This window comes from Coffea eugenioides, unplaced genomic scaffold (genome assembly GCF_003713205.1).
Source record: "Coffea eugenioides isolate CCC68of unplaced genomic scaffold, Ceug_1.0 ScVebR1_753;HRSCAF=1484, whole genome shotgun sequence".
Lineage (NCBI taxonomy): Eukaryota > Viridiplantae > Streptophyta > Magnoliopsida > Gentianales > Rubiaceae > Coffea > Coffea eugenioides.
The window spans coordinates 1-15,593 of record NW_020864621.1 but is presented as its reverse complement, the minus strand read 5'-3'; the positions used below and the strand labels follow the sequence as shown (position 1 = coordinate 15,593).

General features: G+C 35.9%; 2 protein-coding genes and 1 long non-coding RNA gene across 3 annotated transcripts; all 3 read left to right on the top strand.

Moving 5' to 3' along the window:
• Positions 1-192: 192 nt before the first annotated feature.
• LOC113758832 lies at positions 193-1,712 on the top strand. The gene is made up of 3 exons (XM_027301554.1): positions 193-531; positions 938-1,621; positions 1,690-1,712. Exons 1-3 carry the CDS (start codon positions 519-521, stop codon positions 1,710-1,712), a joined length of 720 nt encoding a protein of 239 aa, XP_027157355.1. The 5' UTR covers positions 193-518.
• A 34-nt stretch (positions 1,713-1,746) lies between these two features.
• Positions 1,747-2,736, top strand: LOC113758834. The gene is made up of 3 exons (XR_003466862.1): positions 1,747-2,192; positions 2,298-2,336; positions 2,470-2,736. It is a non-coding gene; the product is annotated as an uncharacterized LOC113758834 (long non-coding RNA).
• A 9,339-nt stretch (positions 2,737-12,075) lies between these two features.
• LOC113758833 (putative late blight resistance protein homolog R1A-3) lies at positions 12,076-15,564 on the top strand (the record flags this gene model as incomplete). The annotated part of the gene is made up of 1 exon (XM_027301555.1): positions 12,076-15,564. A coding segment is annotated over exon 1 (3,489 nt), but the record flags the coding sequence as incomplete, so codon positions are not given.
• Positions 15,565-15,593: the final 29 nt, after the last annotated feature.

Below are 15,593 nucleotides of genomic sequence, written 5' to 3'. Positions count from 1 at the left end.
TTTTTATGCACAGTAAAATCCACTTGTTTTTAAACCCATGGGTTCCAAATTTGCCCTTCACATTCACCGACAGACTCAAGAAATAAATGGGTCAAAGAGGGACCCATCAAAGGCATTCCATTGTTTCGGCTACCAAAAATAAAAGCTCATTTCCTTATCAAAATCTTCTTCATCCAAAGCAAATGGGTCAAAATGGGACCCACCAAAAACCAATCTTTTGTTTCAGCCACAAAAACCGTTTCCTTATCAATTGCTGCCACAGAAACTGTTTCCTTCTTCTAGCAGACATTCATCACCGCCTACTACTAAAATCTTCTCTGATTCTCCGTCGTTAGCCATTCTTCAATTGCTGCAAATTTAAGCTACGATAATTTCTCTGGAATAACTACAAATTCCCTCTTTTCATACTCCATATTCACTTGAAAGTTTTCACCTTTGATTACAATATTGGAGCTCCAATTCAAGAGAGAAGCATTGGAAGGATATGAAGTTGATTGCTAATCCATCGTTGATAACAAATGAGATTAAAAGGTTAGTTAACTGTCTTCTATTCTTTCTTTTTAATGGTTTTTTTCTCTTTTCTCATGTAAGAAAGGCTGGATCTTTTAAACTTTTGTAATGTTTATTTATTGATTATTTTGTCTATAATTTCTTAAAGATTTGCCGCCAAATTATTTACTGAAAATTTGGATTTTGGCGGATTACTCCAAAAATAAGTCTTGAAATGCCTATTTTAAAATATTTAATGGAATTGTACACTGATTTGTACCTCTATATATGCAGTCCGTTTGTTTTGTTTTAACACTCTGTTTCTTTTTTTTTTTACACCATGTTTCAAAGGTGATTCTTAAAAGAAATATGGATACTTTTAATGATGTTGAAACTAATAATTCTACAAAGAGATTGACTAATCAAGAAAGGCAAATGATTTTTGAAGCTTTATTACAGGAAAGTAATGGCGGTAAATTGAAAAGGGGAACCATCAGGAACATTGCAAGCCTATTTAAAACAAGTGTTAGGACAGTTCAGAGAATTTGGAAGCTAGCAGCAATTACTTCTACAGATGGAAGAGTTGATGTATCACGCAGATTTTCTAAAAGATGCGGAAGAAAACGAGTGGATATTGATTTTACTTTGATCATGGCAATTCCTCTCCGGCGTCGGACAAACATCAGGTCACTTTCCAGTGAAATGAAAGTGTCCAAATCAACCCTTCACCGACGAATTAAAGAAGGTGCTATAAGGCCACACTCAAATGCACTCAAACCACAATTGACAGATCAGAATAAGCAAGTAAGGCTTAACTTTTGCTTGTCAATGCTTGAACCAGAAAGTCTCAACAGCAATCCAACATTTATGAGTATGTTCAATGTTGTGCATATTGATGAAAAGTGGTTTTACATGACTAAAGAATGTGAAAAATATTATCTTCATCCTCAAGAAGAAGAACCTCTTAGGACATGTAAGAGCAAAAAGTTCATTGTGAAAGTTATGTTCCTAGCTGCTGTTGCTCGACCACGTTTTGACTGCTCTGGTAACCCAACATTTGATGGGAAAATTGGGATTTTTCCTTTTGTATTCAAAGAACCAGCAAAGAGGAGTAGTAAAAATCGTATGGCAGGTACTTTAGAAACTAAGCCAATATTGTCAGTGACCAAGGAAGTATATAGGAGATGTTTAATTGAACAGGTTTTGCCTGCAATACATGCTAAATGGCCACGGCATGGTGGTAGTGTTACTGAAATTTTGATCCAACAGGATAATGCAAAACCACATATTAATCCCACTGATCCGGTATTTATTGAAGCTGCTTCTAGAGATGGATTTGATATTCACTTGTCATTTCAGCCTCCTAATAGTCCGGACATGAATGTTCTTGACTTGGGATATTTTAGAGCTATACAATCCTTGCAACATCAAGAAGCACCCTTGTCAATTGATGAGCTAATTCTTGCTGTGGAAAAGTCATTTGATGAATTATCAAGTGAAAGTCTAAACAATGTTTTCTTAACATTGCAATCATGTATGGTAGAGGTGATGAAAAATCTTGGGGGAAATAACTATAAAGTGCCACACATTGGGAAGCACCATTTAATGAAAGAAAGTTGTCTTCCACTGCAAATAGAATGTGAAAAAGAACTTGTGAATCAAGCTCTAAGTCATATGCAAGCATGATTATCTTCATTGGACAGGTAAGATTTTATAAAGCTTTTTTTTTTTAAAGATTTTTTTATCTCTAATTTCTTGTGTGTATGGTTGTTTAAACTAACTAGTGTTCCTTATTTTCATATTTGTAGGTACTTAAACTTTACTAATCATGTGTTTTGAACAAAATGGTATGGGTGTTCTAATGTGCAAAATGTACATGTACTCAATGTTCATTTGTCTAGCTATTCTTGTTCACTTTGCTCTGGAGCATCTTTATTTGTTGTTTATCACTTAATTGTGTCCTATCTCATCTTTTGGCAGATGGTTGAAGTCAAGCAATCCAACCCTTTTGATTTTGTGATGCAAGCTTTTGATTGGGCAAAGAATATAGAAGCACTTTTATGTACTAGTGGTTTTTCATTGACTGCTTTTATTTCACTTTACAAGATTTTAGAATAGCTCAGTCAAGTTAGCTTGACGTTAGTAGTAGTAGTGCTGATTTTTGTACAAAAGGGAAAATGTGCAATGCTGAGTGAAGCTATGTACATGTATAAACATTGAAACACTACTTTTGTTGGAGTTTTTGAAACTGTCAATAGCATTATTCTATAAAGTGGAAATAGTGCATATTGGTTTGCATTCTTTTGCTATTTGGTGGTAGAATATCTGTTTTTGCATTTTTGAGTTTTGAAACATTAAGAAAAAGAGAGGAACTGACACTTCCATAGACTACGTTTAAATTAAATTTGGTAGTGAGTGTAGTTTTTTTTCTCCAAGTAGAGTAACATGCCTTATTATTTTGCTCATTTAGTTTTTGGGTCAATCTAAAATTATTCACCTATTTTTTACACTATTTTCTTGCTTTCAATATGAATTTATTTTGTGAAAGTTGATCATTCTTAAAAAATTAGTGCGTATGAAAATAATTTAAAAATTGAAAGCTTTCAAAAGAAAATCACTAATTAAATCATCTCGATATTCTATTTCCTGCAAAAAATCGAAATGATCCTCTTGATAACAAAATCAGTTTTCAATTGAAATTTAAAAGAGCCATGTGCACATTCTTGATGATGAATTTGGCTGGAGTCGGAACTTTGTTGCTGGAGCCGAAAGTCAAATATGGTACAAGTTGGAATATTTGGATGTCCTTTGGGACCACACATCAATTTGTGGGCCAACTAGCACATGCATTATCACACTATTAATGGAGGGCAGAAATGGAAATTCATAGCTTAAAATAGTTTGAAATGTCAAACATGACAAATATTTTGGGACAGCCCAAAAAGGAAAGTATGACACTATCAATGGGACGGAGGGAGTAACAACTAAAACAATATTTGGCAAGGACAAGAGGGAAAATTAACAATAAAATTACTAACAATTAGCACCCTATCACATAATCTTTTGAAATAATCTACAATTCTGCTTCAAGCCGGCTGCTGCTGCGCTTACCTAAATGGTCTTGTCTCCATAATTTTTTAAAATAATCTACAATTCTGCTTCGGACCAGCTGCTGCTGCACTTGCACTTGCACTTGCGAAGATGTCAGAGTCATTAGCTGTCCTGCAAATATAGATGTCACCTAATCATGGTGTTAACCAGCGCATATCAGGAGTCCTATCACTGTGTATATATCCCAAAAATCTTACCATCTAGATAGCTTCTTTTTTTTTTTTCTCTTTATCTACTACTATTACTATTACTATATTAAAAGTATGACGAGATTTAGCATTATAAGTTGCAAGCACTTTTTTATTTTAATTTATGTTGTTTCCATATTACCCCAAGTTATTGTATTTTAATTGTCGAAATAATTAAAATATGAAACATTCCAAATGAATATATCTCAATAATAATGGTAATTAAAATGAAAAGCTCCCTATTAAAATTATTTAGCGACCCTTACATTTCATCTCCAATTTTTATGTGCATCACAGTTTCTTATTCGAAACAATTTCTTAGTCAAATATAGTTTGACCAATTTCATTAACCACAATTTTAAGATTGTAAAAAAAATATTAATATAAAAAATAGATGCACTTAGAACAAAAGAGAATAAGAAAAGAGTCCATATTCATTTGGAGAATCTTGATATGAATATCATGAGACAGGTACATAATTATGTGCCTTCTATCAGTATAAAGAAATACTAAAAGAAAAGCAAAAATAAAAAAAATCCAACTATTTCTATCAATTGAAACTAAATAGCCATTTTAAGATAATTAAGCTTTATAAATCATTATATTCTTATCAACCACAATAACACTTAGGAAAAAAAACGTCAATAATCCAAATTCAACAATGCGCCTTATATTATTCAATTCAAATTCACAAAATTTTTTGTGAAAAGTTCAACTGGAAAGATATAAAGTAAAATGTTCATGCGAAGTTGGATATGAGCACGATTCATGTATTTTATTATTAAACAATTAATTCATTCTAACTATACAATTGCATTTCATTTGTCTTAGCACGGGAAAATAATATTTAAAATGTTGATACAATTTTTTTTTATTTCTTAAAATTTGTTTATTTCATCATAAACTTAACTTTGGGGTTTATTTTTAAGTAAGAAAAGGCACGTCTAGATGCTGGTTCGTAAACGAGCTTTCCAAAAGGGTAAAGAAAGGGGTGAGTTTGGTGAAAATAATTAGAATGACAAAATCTAACTAATCAATTTTATTTATTCTAATACCCCTTTAGAAATTGATTTTATGATTTAAGTATGTGAGAACCCTGAAAATATATATACAAATAAAATTGCAAACTTCATTTGCATTTCTAATTCTCTAATAAATTTTAGCATTACTTTCACTTGTTTGTAAATAAGTGCGTAAAAACAATTTTCATGTGAAAAATAATATGATTTCTCTAAGTTACGAAATTTCTTTTGTTTTGCTAAACTAAATTAACACCTTTAGAGTTAGAATAATTTTAGCACCCCAACATAAAATATTAAAGTACTTAGTTTCCATTATGTTAAATTAATACTACCTGAGCAGATTAATTTTACTACTTTAAAATAAATTACTTGGATTCCAATAATTAACTCCAATTAGATAATAACATTAAATGTTAATAGAAATTTTCACGATAAGACGAGGCCGATAAATTTTAGATAAAAACAATACAAGTATACTAAATACGTGTAGGACGTAAAAATTTCGGTAATTGAAACCTTGCAAGATTAGTGCATTATTAGGAGCTTAATTTATATTCGGAATAGATTTTTGGAGTTAAGTTAGAATCAAGGAACTTAAGTGGATGATAGGAGGAGATGTGAAAAGACTAAAATGCCCTCGATCCAATTTCCAAATGACCATGCAATCCAACACCCTCGGACAACCCTTAAAGAATAAATAAAAAAAAAAAAATCAAGAGCACCACTCCATTCGGCCAATGAAACTTTCTCCAATCCAACACACAATCCCTCAACTACCGTAAATCACCTCTGCTACCTAGCACCACAATCACCCCACCATCTCACCTCAACTATAACCAATTCACTTCACCATATCAATTCCAATCCTCCGCAACACAACTTCCCCATTTCCATTTCCTGCTGCAACCGAGAGAAAAGAAAAGAGAGAAACCGCAAGCTGCAATATTTTTTTTTTTCTTTTCTTTCTTCTGTTCTGACCGTGAGCTAAGAGGGAAGAAAGGAGAGCAGCACTGCGTGAGTTTCAATCCTTGCTGCAACTTCAACCAGTTGCAACCATCTCCAACCACAAACACCACATCTGCAACCACCGGCAACCAAGACAGCAGCCAACCATCCAGTCGCGTGCGAGCCGAGAGGGAAGAAACATTAGCTTTCTGTCGTGAGTATAAGCTTCGATCTGAGGTAATTCTTAAGCTAAACTACATTGATCAGAGGTAGATTGAACTATCTACGGCTGTGCATGTGAAGCTTAGGCGATTGGATGATGATTTTAGGAAAAGAAAAACTGATGTGCGAAGGAATGGGTTTTGCTGGAAAGCTGAATTGATAATGCAGCCTTAATCTTATTTATTTGAAGGAAGCTGAGCTTGTAACTACAATTAACTAATTAAGAACTAGAGGATTAAGACTTGCATGTTGAGAGTATGCATTCGGATGATGAACTAAGAGCATCGGAAATTCTGGTTTGGAAGAAATGAAAACTGCCGCGAGATGGATTTAGAAATGCAGACTTTAATTTGCTTATTTGTGGTAACCTGAGCTGATAAAAGTAAGGATCAAATTAAGAACAAGATAATTAAGTCTTACATGAGGCTGAGCAGCTCGGCTAAACAAGGAAAAAAAAAGGAAAAAAAAATATAATAAGAAAACTACAATCTGTCGTATGCAACCTCATCCGAGATAGCCGAACCAATTTCTGGAAACTTTGGATGACTTTCGTCGTTAATCGAATTTAATTCCTGAGCTAGATATGTTAATTAACTAGTTAAGTGATGGCATGTTGAATTTGAGCCCTTAACACTTTGATTTAGCCGAGGAAAAAGCTGGATTAAGAACATCTAATTGCTGGAAAATTTTGTGAGGTCCGAAAAGGTTGAGCTGGAATTTTAAGTGATTTCTGGAATTTTTTTTCTTGGAACAATGGTCTAGAAATGCATGAGAAATATGTGTTTTATGCGGTGTAAGTTGTTCAGCTACGAAGCATTTAATTTATTGGAAAAGATTGGCCAAAAATATTGACCTATAGCTGCTGGAAATCCTATTTAGTCAATGACAGATTTATTGTGGTGGAATTATTCGCCAAAATTACAGGTTATTTGTTTTATTTCATGTTGGAAAATTTTGATGGTGGGCTCTATGAACTCCCACCCTTGGATTGATGGCTGATAAAATGATTAATGATGGATATAATGCTAGTTTAGTGTCTAAATAAATAGATTAATGATACCTAGCTAGTCTAGACTTCAAGTGAGGCATAGTTCAAAAATGTTCAGTTTTTCCCTGTTTTAATCGCACCCCTTTTTGTAGAATTTTGAGGGTTTCATGACTCGTATATTATGTTTATATGTTGAATATGTGGTGTACAAAGTTTCATTGAAAAATATTGAGATTTGGTAGGTCAAATAAAATGATTTCACAAAGTTAGTAAACCTGGAACTGTTTCCGTAATGCTCTGACCAGTTTTCGTATTTCGGCCATAACTCTGTGCTCCGATGTCAAAATCGAGTGCCGTCAGTGGCATTTGAAACTAAATATCCCAGCCTTTCCAACGGTATAAAATGTATGTTCTGGTTCCATGCATGTGAGCCGAACCAATAATTTAAAGATGACTATCCTGTTTCTCTGTTTTTCAAGAACAAAATGCTGAGGTTGCGACTTGTGGCTCGAATTCGAGCTAGTTGTGTGCCGAAATTCAAAATGATTTCTTCTGTGAAATTATAGCCCTATGAATGTGTTTTCCAACGCCATAAACCATGCCAAATTCCTAGTTAATTTGAGTGATCTATGATCAAAATAGGAAACCTGCTCTGTCCTTAAAAACCCTGATTTTTAGACAGATTTGATGCAAGACTCGGTGTAGACTTGCAAATTAAATCTCTTGGTGTTAATCACCACAAATGTTGTTCTGGGATGACCCTTAAACCTTTTCTACGCAAATGAACCATGTTTAGAGGATTTTCCTGGATCAAAAGTTTAGAAAAGGAAATTTTCACATTCAAGGCAGCTTTGCCTTAAAATTTTGGAAACTTGAGTGATTTTGTTAAGTGACTTCCCGTGCATATTTTCCTATGAAATTTGGTAGAGGGACAACCCTTATATGGTAGTATTATACTGCTAATTATGATGTTATTCCGAGAACCGTTCCATGGGTCAAATAAATTACCAAAGTTCATGACTCGAGCTTGAAAAAAACCCATGTTTCACAAGGGAATCTTGGTAATTTTGAGTTGCCATATCTTAATATTCAAAACTCCGTTCCTCGTTCCGTTTATTTTGTTATACTCTTGGATTGTGACTCTAAAAGAGTACCAAATTTCAAAAGCTAGTTCCAAACAAGTGAATTTTGCCAAATTTCCAAAATTGGCCAAAAACCAACTTAAATCTGTTTTGGTAATTCAAGTTACCAACTTTGAGTCAAAAATTTGAGTGCCTTTCACTTACACTCGTGGAAAAGTGTATTCTAGGAACTTTTGGTACTCTGGAAGTAGTTTCCAACGGTACCAAGTTTTTCAATTTTAGACCTACTGAATACAATATTTGATTTTTCTAAGTTTGACGTGCAAAGCTGAAATTTGCCGATTTCTTAGAAAATGAATTTTGAAAACCCGTTATTCCTTCTTGATGATAATTGGTCACTTTAAACTTGATTCCATGAAGGAAATTATTTTTTCTTGTGTTAATAAAACCTCACTTTTGAACCTTTATTTTTAGTGGTTAAGGTTCTTGATTTGAGGTAGTGACAAGTCTAGATGAGTGTAACTCCTTCCTTGATTAATGCGTGATTATGAGTGAAAAATACTTGTCAATTGCTTCAGGTGCTCAAGCTAGTCTTGAAGAGAATCCCGGAGAGGACAACTAACGATTCTCTCGCTCAATTACTCTTGAATTGTGAGTGTCAAGTACATGACTTGTCGTGTTTACTTGATTTACCTGCTTATATACGTGAATATCACTTGATGGGACGAGTGTGTACTTTATCGCACTCGCTCTCCTTTACTTGAACTTTACTTGTATTAACTTGGTTTTCGAAGTCGATTTGAGTGAATCTCGTCGGCTCAAATATACCCGTTTTCGTGTACGTGTTGTGTTGTCGTGCGTGTCGTGCTTGCCGTGCGTGTCGTGCGTGATGTGTTGTCGGGTGGAGTGAAACTCCTCGACTTATGGGGACGCCCAAATTCTCTTAGCCAATCTTGCAACTCGAGCCGGCATGGGCTTGGTCGAGAAGCTTGATAAGCCAAGGGAACAACAAACATAACTTGATCTTTTGAGATCTTGTTCGGCATACTCGTGGAGTATCGCCCTTTTCGTGCGTGTTCAAAATTCAAAACTTGATCTCTTGAGGTCTCGTTCGGCATACTCAACGAGTATCGCCCTTTTCGTGCGTGTTTGGTTACGGATCCGAGAGGGTGGATTGTTGGCCGGAGGAAGTAATAAGGGAAGTTTCTACGGATATAATACCCACCCGGATGACGGAGGGTCATTGTGAGGGGGTATCGGATCGAGCCGTGGCGAAGCAAGTGGAAAATAGCTCCTGAGAGCTCCTATATCCTTGAATTGTTTCTGTTTACTTGCCTCGCTTGAATTGTAAATTACTTGAACCTTATTGTTCTACGTGGACAACGTGCGTGCATGTGGGTTCTTGGCCTCACGAGCGATTGGCTCACCGTGTATATTTGTTTTCCTTGACAGGTTCTGGAAATTGAGAGCTTTACAATTTACTTAGACTTTCTTATGGATGTAAATGAATTCTATGACTTCGCTTTGCGGTTTGTAATGTCTAATGTTACTTACGTCATGTATCGGATTGGAGATACGTTAAGCTAGGTGTACTTAATGCTTTGAATTGCCACTTGAAGCTGGAAAAGTGCAATCCCTGATTCAGATATTCGGCTTGTATGTTCGTACTTGTGTTGTATAAACTTGTATGTTTGGGATGGTATGACTTTAGACTTGGGTTGTAACGCGTAAGGTTCTTAAGAGTCGACGATTGGCTATATTGAAATGCTGTTATCTCTGAAGTTAATGTGGTTTGGTTATTGACCATTTTGGAGGAAAGCGATATTGTAATAGATTAGGTTATTCTTCGGAAGGGTTTTGGCTAGATTTCTTGCGTGAGTCCTGCCGAGAGTTGGGCAGGCGTTCCGCAGATACCCCTTGGTTCGCCTTGGGGAGAAGTGGGGCCGTCACAAAGTCTTTATTTTACTAATAATTATGAATTCTATTTACTAGGCTCTCACTTGACATGTATGCATATATTTCCTGTTTAGCAATATTTTTTGTACAATATTTAAAAAATAATAATATTATGATTTTATGGTAAAAATATTGTGAGTATACAACAACTTTGGTGAAAAATAACCGAATTAGGAATTATTTATCAAAGCTAAATCCATAATTTACCAAAAAGATGACATAAATTAAAAAAAGAAAACTCAAAAATAAATTCAAAAGTAATTTATCAAAGAGTTCATATTAGATGGTCTTTGGAATAATAATTGGTTAATGAAAATATGACATGTTTTATTATCAGGTAAACAATCAAATTTCACAAAAAAAATATAAGACATGTTATATTTGAGTTAATATAATCACGTGCAAATTACGCGAACTATTGCTAGTTTATTAAATGGATTGTTGATTGAATTCTTGTTGTTAATCTCAAAATTAAATTAAAGTCCTACTTCATTGACATAAGCAATTATAATAACGTGCAAGACTAATCAAAATGATTTGGCAGTATGATGCGATTAACCCGGTTGCGAAATTAGTGCCGCGAACTATTGCTAGTTTATTAAATGGATTGTTGATTGAATTCTTGTTATTAATCTCAAAATTAAATTAAAGTCCTACTTCATTGACCTAAGCAATTATAATAACGTGCAAGACTAATCAAAATGATTTGGCAGTATGATGCGATTAACCCGGTTGCGAAATTAGTGCCGCTAGATGTATTAAAAGATTGTTAAGAGCGTAATTAATGCTGTATTATTCAAACATTTGGACTAATGACTAAGGGAAGTGCAATGGAGTCGTTTTCTATAATTTTTTTTTAAAATAATCCAAGAAATGTCCATTGACTATTTGTCCTTTCTTTTCTATATACTAGCAATCTATCACCAGAGCAAGAGAAGAGCACTCAATTGTGAGGTTTTGCAGTTCTTATCTCCTTTCACATTTGAGAGTTGTCTCATCTCTAAATTGAGATCTCTGCTGGTTCTCTTATTAATCTTTGATTAGATGGCCTCCAGTACTATAGTATTACTTGCATTTCTTTCGATTTGGATTGGATGCTTTCCGTCCAATTTTTAATTTAGTTGAAACCACAGAAAGTTATAACGTAGATTTTTAAATCAGAAAAAATTAAATTAAACATTTAGCAAACCCAAGAAGTTTTGATATCTTATCCTTTTAATTTTGATTGAGACATGTGATTCCTCTGTTTTCCAGTGCCCGAGGCATGAGCTGACAAAACGTTTTTGCGATTGACTAAATTGTAAACAGCCCCAAACGTTTCAAGATTTTAATGATTAAAGGGAGCCTTTTTTGATTGGTGAGACAGCCGCAGGAATGCTGAATCGTGTATTTTCAAAATATGATTACAAGTAACCCATAATAATATTATCAATACATAATATTCCATTCAACAACATTACAATTAACAACCACCAAAATTATCAGAATAAATTCTAATAATTAATTCCAAGGTAATCTAATCTAATCTTAAATAGGGGTACCCAACTTCCTACTAGTTATCATAAAAGGGTCATAAACTGAAATTATAAAAATGAAAACTTATAGTTAACGTAGGTATTGACAAACTCCATCTAAAAACATAGGAGTGAAATTGGAGATTGTGGTGCTTACCAATTTTACTTAAAGCCATTGTAGACAGCTCTCAATGTGAAAAGCTGTTGTTTGATGGCAAGGCAATAAACATGGAAATCAATAGAGTCCAAAGCATTAAAACTTTCTATTTGTTATAAAACACCGTACCATAGCTTCTATTTGTACCATTCAAGCAGTTGGACTAGTGGACAACGCATGTGCAGTGGGGCCTTTTTTTTCTTTCAAACATCCAAGAAGTATCCAATGACTATTTGTTATTTACTTTCTGGACACTAGCAATCAACGTACAGAAAAGACGAGAGCACTTGTTTTTGAGGTTTTGCAGATCTTTCTCGTCTCCTTTCATATTTGAGAACTGTTTCATCTCTTAAATTGAGATCGATACATTCCGGTTCCCTTGTTGATCTTCCTTTTATTAGATGGCCTCCACTAGTATCACTCGTATTCCTTCCATCTTGGATGATCTGCAAGCACTGGAGAACGATTGTCCAGAATCTCCAAATTGGCCGCAGAAGCACCTGAGACGCAAGCTAAGACATCTGAGAACATTTCTTCTGTGTGCGAGAAAATACAGCAACGATGATGTGCAATTACCATTTGACAACAAAAAGAACCAGGCAGATAATCATCATGCAAGCCTAGAAGCTCTGGCAGTTCAGATTGGCGAAGCCATTCCCAAGTGGGCAAAGGAGATCCAATCTTCTTATCAGCCTTGGGATGCGGTCCATCATTTAGACATAGACATGGAATCCTTCGAACAAGACATTTGCAAATGGTACGTCTTTTTCTTGGGTTCCTCGTCACGGCAGTCCAGTAATTCGGTCGTTCGAAAAGATGACCTTATGGAATTCATGGATTCTCTTCTGGAGAATCTAGTGAATTATCTTCCAAGGAGTCGGCTGCCACATCAAGTTGGACTAATTAAAGCCCTTGAAGAGAAGCTGGCGTTCATGAAAAACTTCATCCGTTTTCTCACACTGCATGGCGTTGAAAACACAGAATTGGGACCTTTGTTGGTTCACACTGAAGCTGTGGCTATCAATGCAGCAGGCCTCTCTTATAAGTTCCAGTTTAAGAAGGGTTTCGGATCGCCCAAGGATATCAAGGAAAGCATTTCGGAACTGCCGCAGAAGATTTTTCCTGTTGAACCGCAAGTCCTTGAGACTTGTATCAAGGCCCTGATTGCTTCAAAATTATCAAGACAATCATACGGAGATACAGATGAGCGCATATTGAGAGACTTCTACCATTCTCTCCTGTGTAATCTTTGGGAGAAACTAAAGCATGGTACTTGTCCTGTGATTTTGCGTCAACTACAAATGTTTTACGAGGGGCTCAATTCCTTGAGAACCATTTTGAAGGAGAAGCCAAAGGAGTTCGATGAGAAAGTAAGAGATCCTACTCGAGTCGTGAAATGTTATGGAGGAGATTTTATTTCCCCACTCTCTCTGAATGCAATCAAAGACGCCATACAAGCCAAGGATATGGATATCGTGTGTTCTGAGTTATTGGAAATAATTAAGCTCATCGATGCAGTAATCACAGAGAAGTGTCCAGAATCATCATCATTCACTTTTCCTACGACCAATGGACTGGGCTTTGTTGATTCCCTTCTAGAAAAGATGATGGATGTGACAAGTTCTGAGGCCGGCTCGATTGCTTTGATCGATCATCCAATTCAAAAAGTCCAGGAAGTACTTGTTTGTTTACGTTCTTTGCTGTGGAAAATTGTGGAGCTGCAAAATGAAGATGAGGAGGTCCAGGCAATTTGGAATCGTATTGTTGGGGTGGCATACAGGATAGAGCTTTTTATTGACTCCTTAATAACTGGAAATATCTTAGATTCTTCTTCAATGTCCATTCATTCCATTTTAGAAGAAATGAACATCATTAAAGCTGCGGCCTTGAAGATTTGTGATAGCGACAGACTTGGTGGAAAAGTTAAGGAAGTAACGAAGAGATTCAATCACATGCCACAAGAAGGAAGTAAGCCAATAGTCAATGATGTGGTGGTGGGATTCGAGGATGAGACGGCATCGATAATCAATGGACTCAGATATGGATCACGCCAAGTGAAAATTGTTTCCATTGTGGGTATGCCGGGATGCGGTAAGACAACTTTGGCTAGAAAAGTGTACAATGATTCTTCAGTGAATTCCCATTTTCAAGAGCGTGCTTGGTGTACTGTTTCTCAAATATATCAAAAGAGAAATCTGTTGCTTCAAATTTTGACTTGTATTGAGTCCAAGCTTCCTGAGGATGTTTTTAAGATGGGTGAAGAAGATCTGGCTCTTCAAGTCAAAAGACGTTTGCTGAAAAACAGATATCTCATTGTTTTGGACGATGTATGGGACATTGATGCATGGAACGGATTGGAAGCCTCATTCCCTGATGATGGAAATGGAAGTAGAGTTATCTTGACAAGTCGGCTCCGTGGTGTTGCTCCGCAAGCCAAACTCGACCATGAACCGTATTCTCTTCCTCAACTCACTCCTAATGAGACCTGGGATTTGCTAAAAGGGAAGTTATATCCTGGACAAGATTTGGCTCCTCCAGAACTATGTGAAATTCGACAGCAAGTCGTGGAAATGTGTCAAGGACTACCTCTTACGGTTGTCATTCTTGCCGGAATTCTCTCAAGGATGGACCGATATGGTTGGAAAGAAGCTGTGGAAGGTTTAAGTTCAAGGAATGTTTCTAGTACGGAACAATGTACCGCTACATTAGAGCTGAGTTACAAACATTTACCTGATACTTTGAAGGCATGTTTTCTTTATTTTGGAGCCTTTCCAGAAGACCATGAACACAATACCAAGAGGTTGATTTCTCTATGGGTCGCTGAAGGACTTGTTCAAAAAACTCAGCTCAAGAGATCAGAGGATGTGGCAAATGATTACCTGATGGAACTTATTAGCAGAAGCTTAGTCATAGTTTCGAAACCAAGATCCATTGATGGGGTCAAAGCTTGTCGCATTCACGATTTGTTATATGAGTTTTGTGTGACAAAAGCCAAAGAAGAAAAGCTTTTGCAGCGGGTACGTAGGTATGATGACTTATCTGCTTTCACTGTGCCATGCTACCTACGCCGCTTATGCATTATTGATTCTAAGGTCGAGCACTTTGACAACTTGAGGTTATTTTCTCCTGCCCTACGCAGTCTATTATTATTCAGTCACGATGAAGACAGTATTAGTTTTGACCTCCGATTCATTTTTCACATCATGAAACTTGTTAGAGTGTTAGATTTGAGCCAAATTGGACTCGACCCCTTTCCTAGAGAGGTAGAACTGCTTGTTCACTTGCGCTACTTGGCGATTCTAGGTCGAGGTAAAATCAGTCTCCCATCATCAGTATGCAATCTCCCGAACTTGGAAACTTTGATTTGGCGAAATTCTTCAACTCATCGTTCAGTTTCACTACCAGATACCATATGGAACCTGAAGAAACTAAGGCATTTACAGCTAATTGATGAGGTCGATAAGCATTATTGTTTTTTTTTCCCTAGAGACAATCTTGACAACTCGTCACAGTTGCTTGACTTAGATTTCTTGTCCTGTTTGTCTCTCGATCCTGAGGAAAACATCAGCAAACTGTTGAGAAAGTTTCCAAATATCCGCAAGCTGAGATGCTCTGTCAATCTCAAGCCAGGTGTTCAATATCATGTAGCAATGAATTGTCTAAGTCAGTTGGAATCACTCAGTCTGGGTTGCGTTATTTACGCCGGTGACCGATATCAGTTAGATTTCCAATTTCCTTTGACTATTAAAAAATTGACCCTATCTTATTTTCGCATGCCATGGAGCAAAATGGCAGCAATTGGAAATCTACCCAATCTTGAGGTGCTCAAATTACTCAAACAAGCCTTTGAGGGGGAAATATGGGAAATGGAAGTAGAGAAGTTCCCTAAAGTTTGTTTCTTGAAATTAGCTTCCTTGAA

Excerpts from the sequence above, each read along its gene's own strand:
- LOC113758832 (XM_027301554.1), top strand. Across the intron at positions 1,622-1,689 it reads TAGTAAAAATCGTATGGCAG|GTTTTGCCTGCAATACATGC; the intron begins GTACTTTAGAAA and ends TTAATTGAACAG.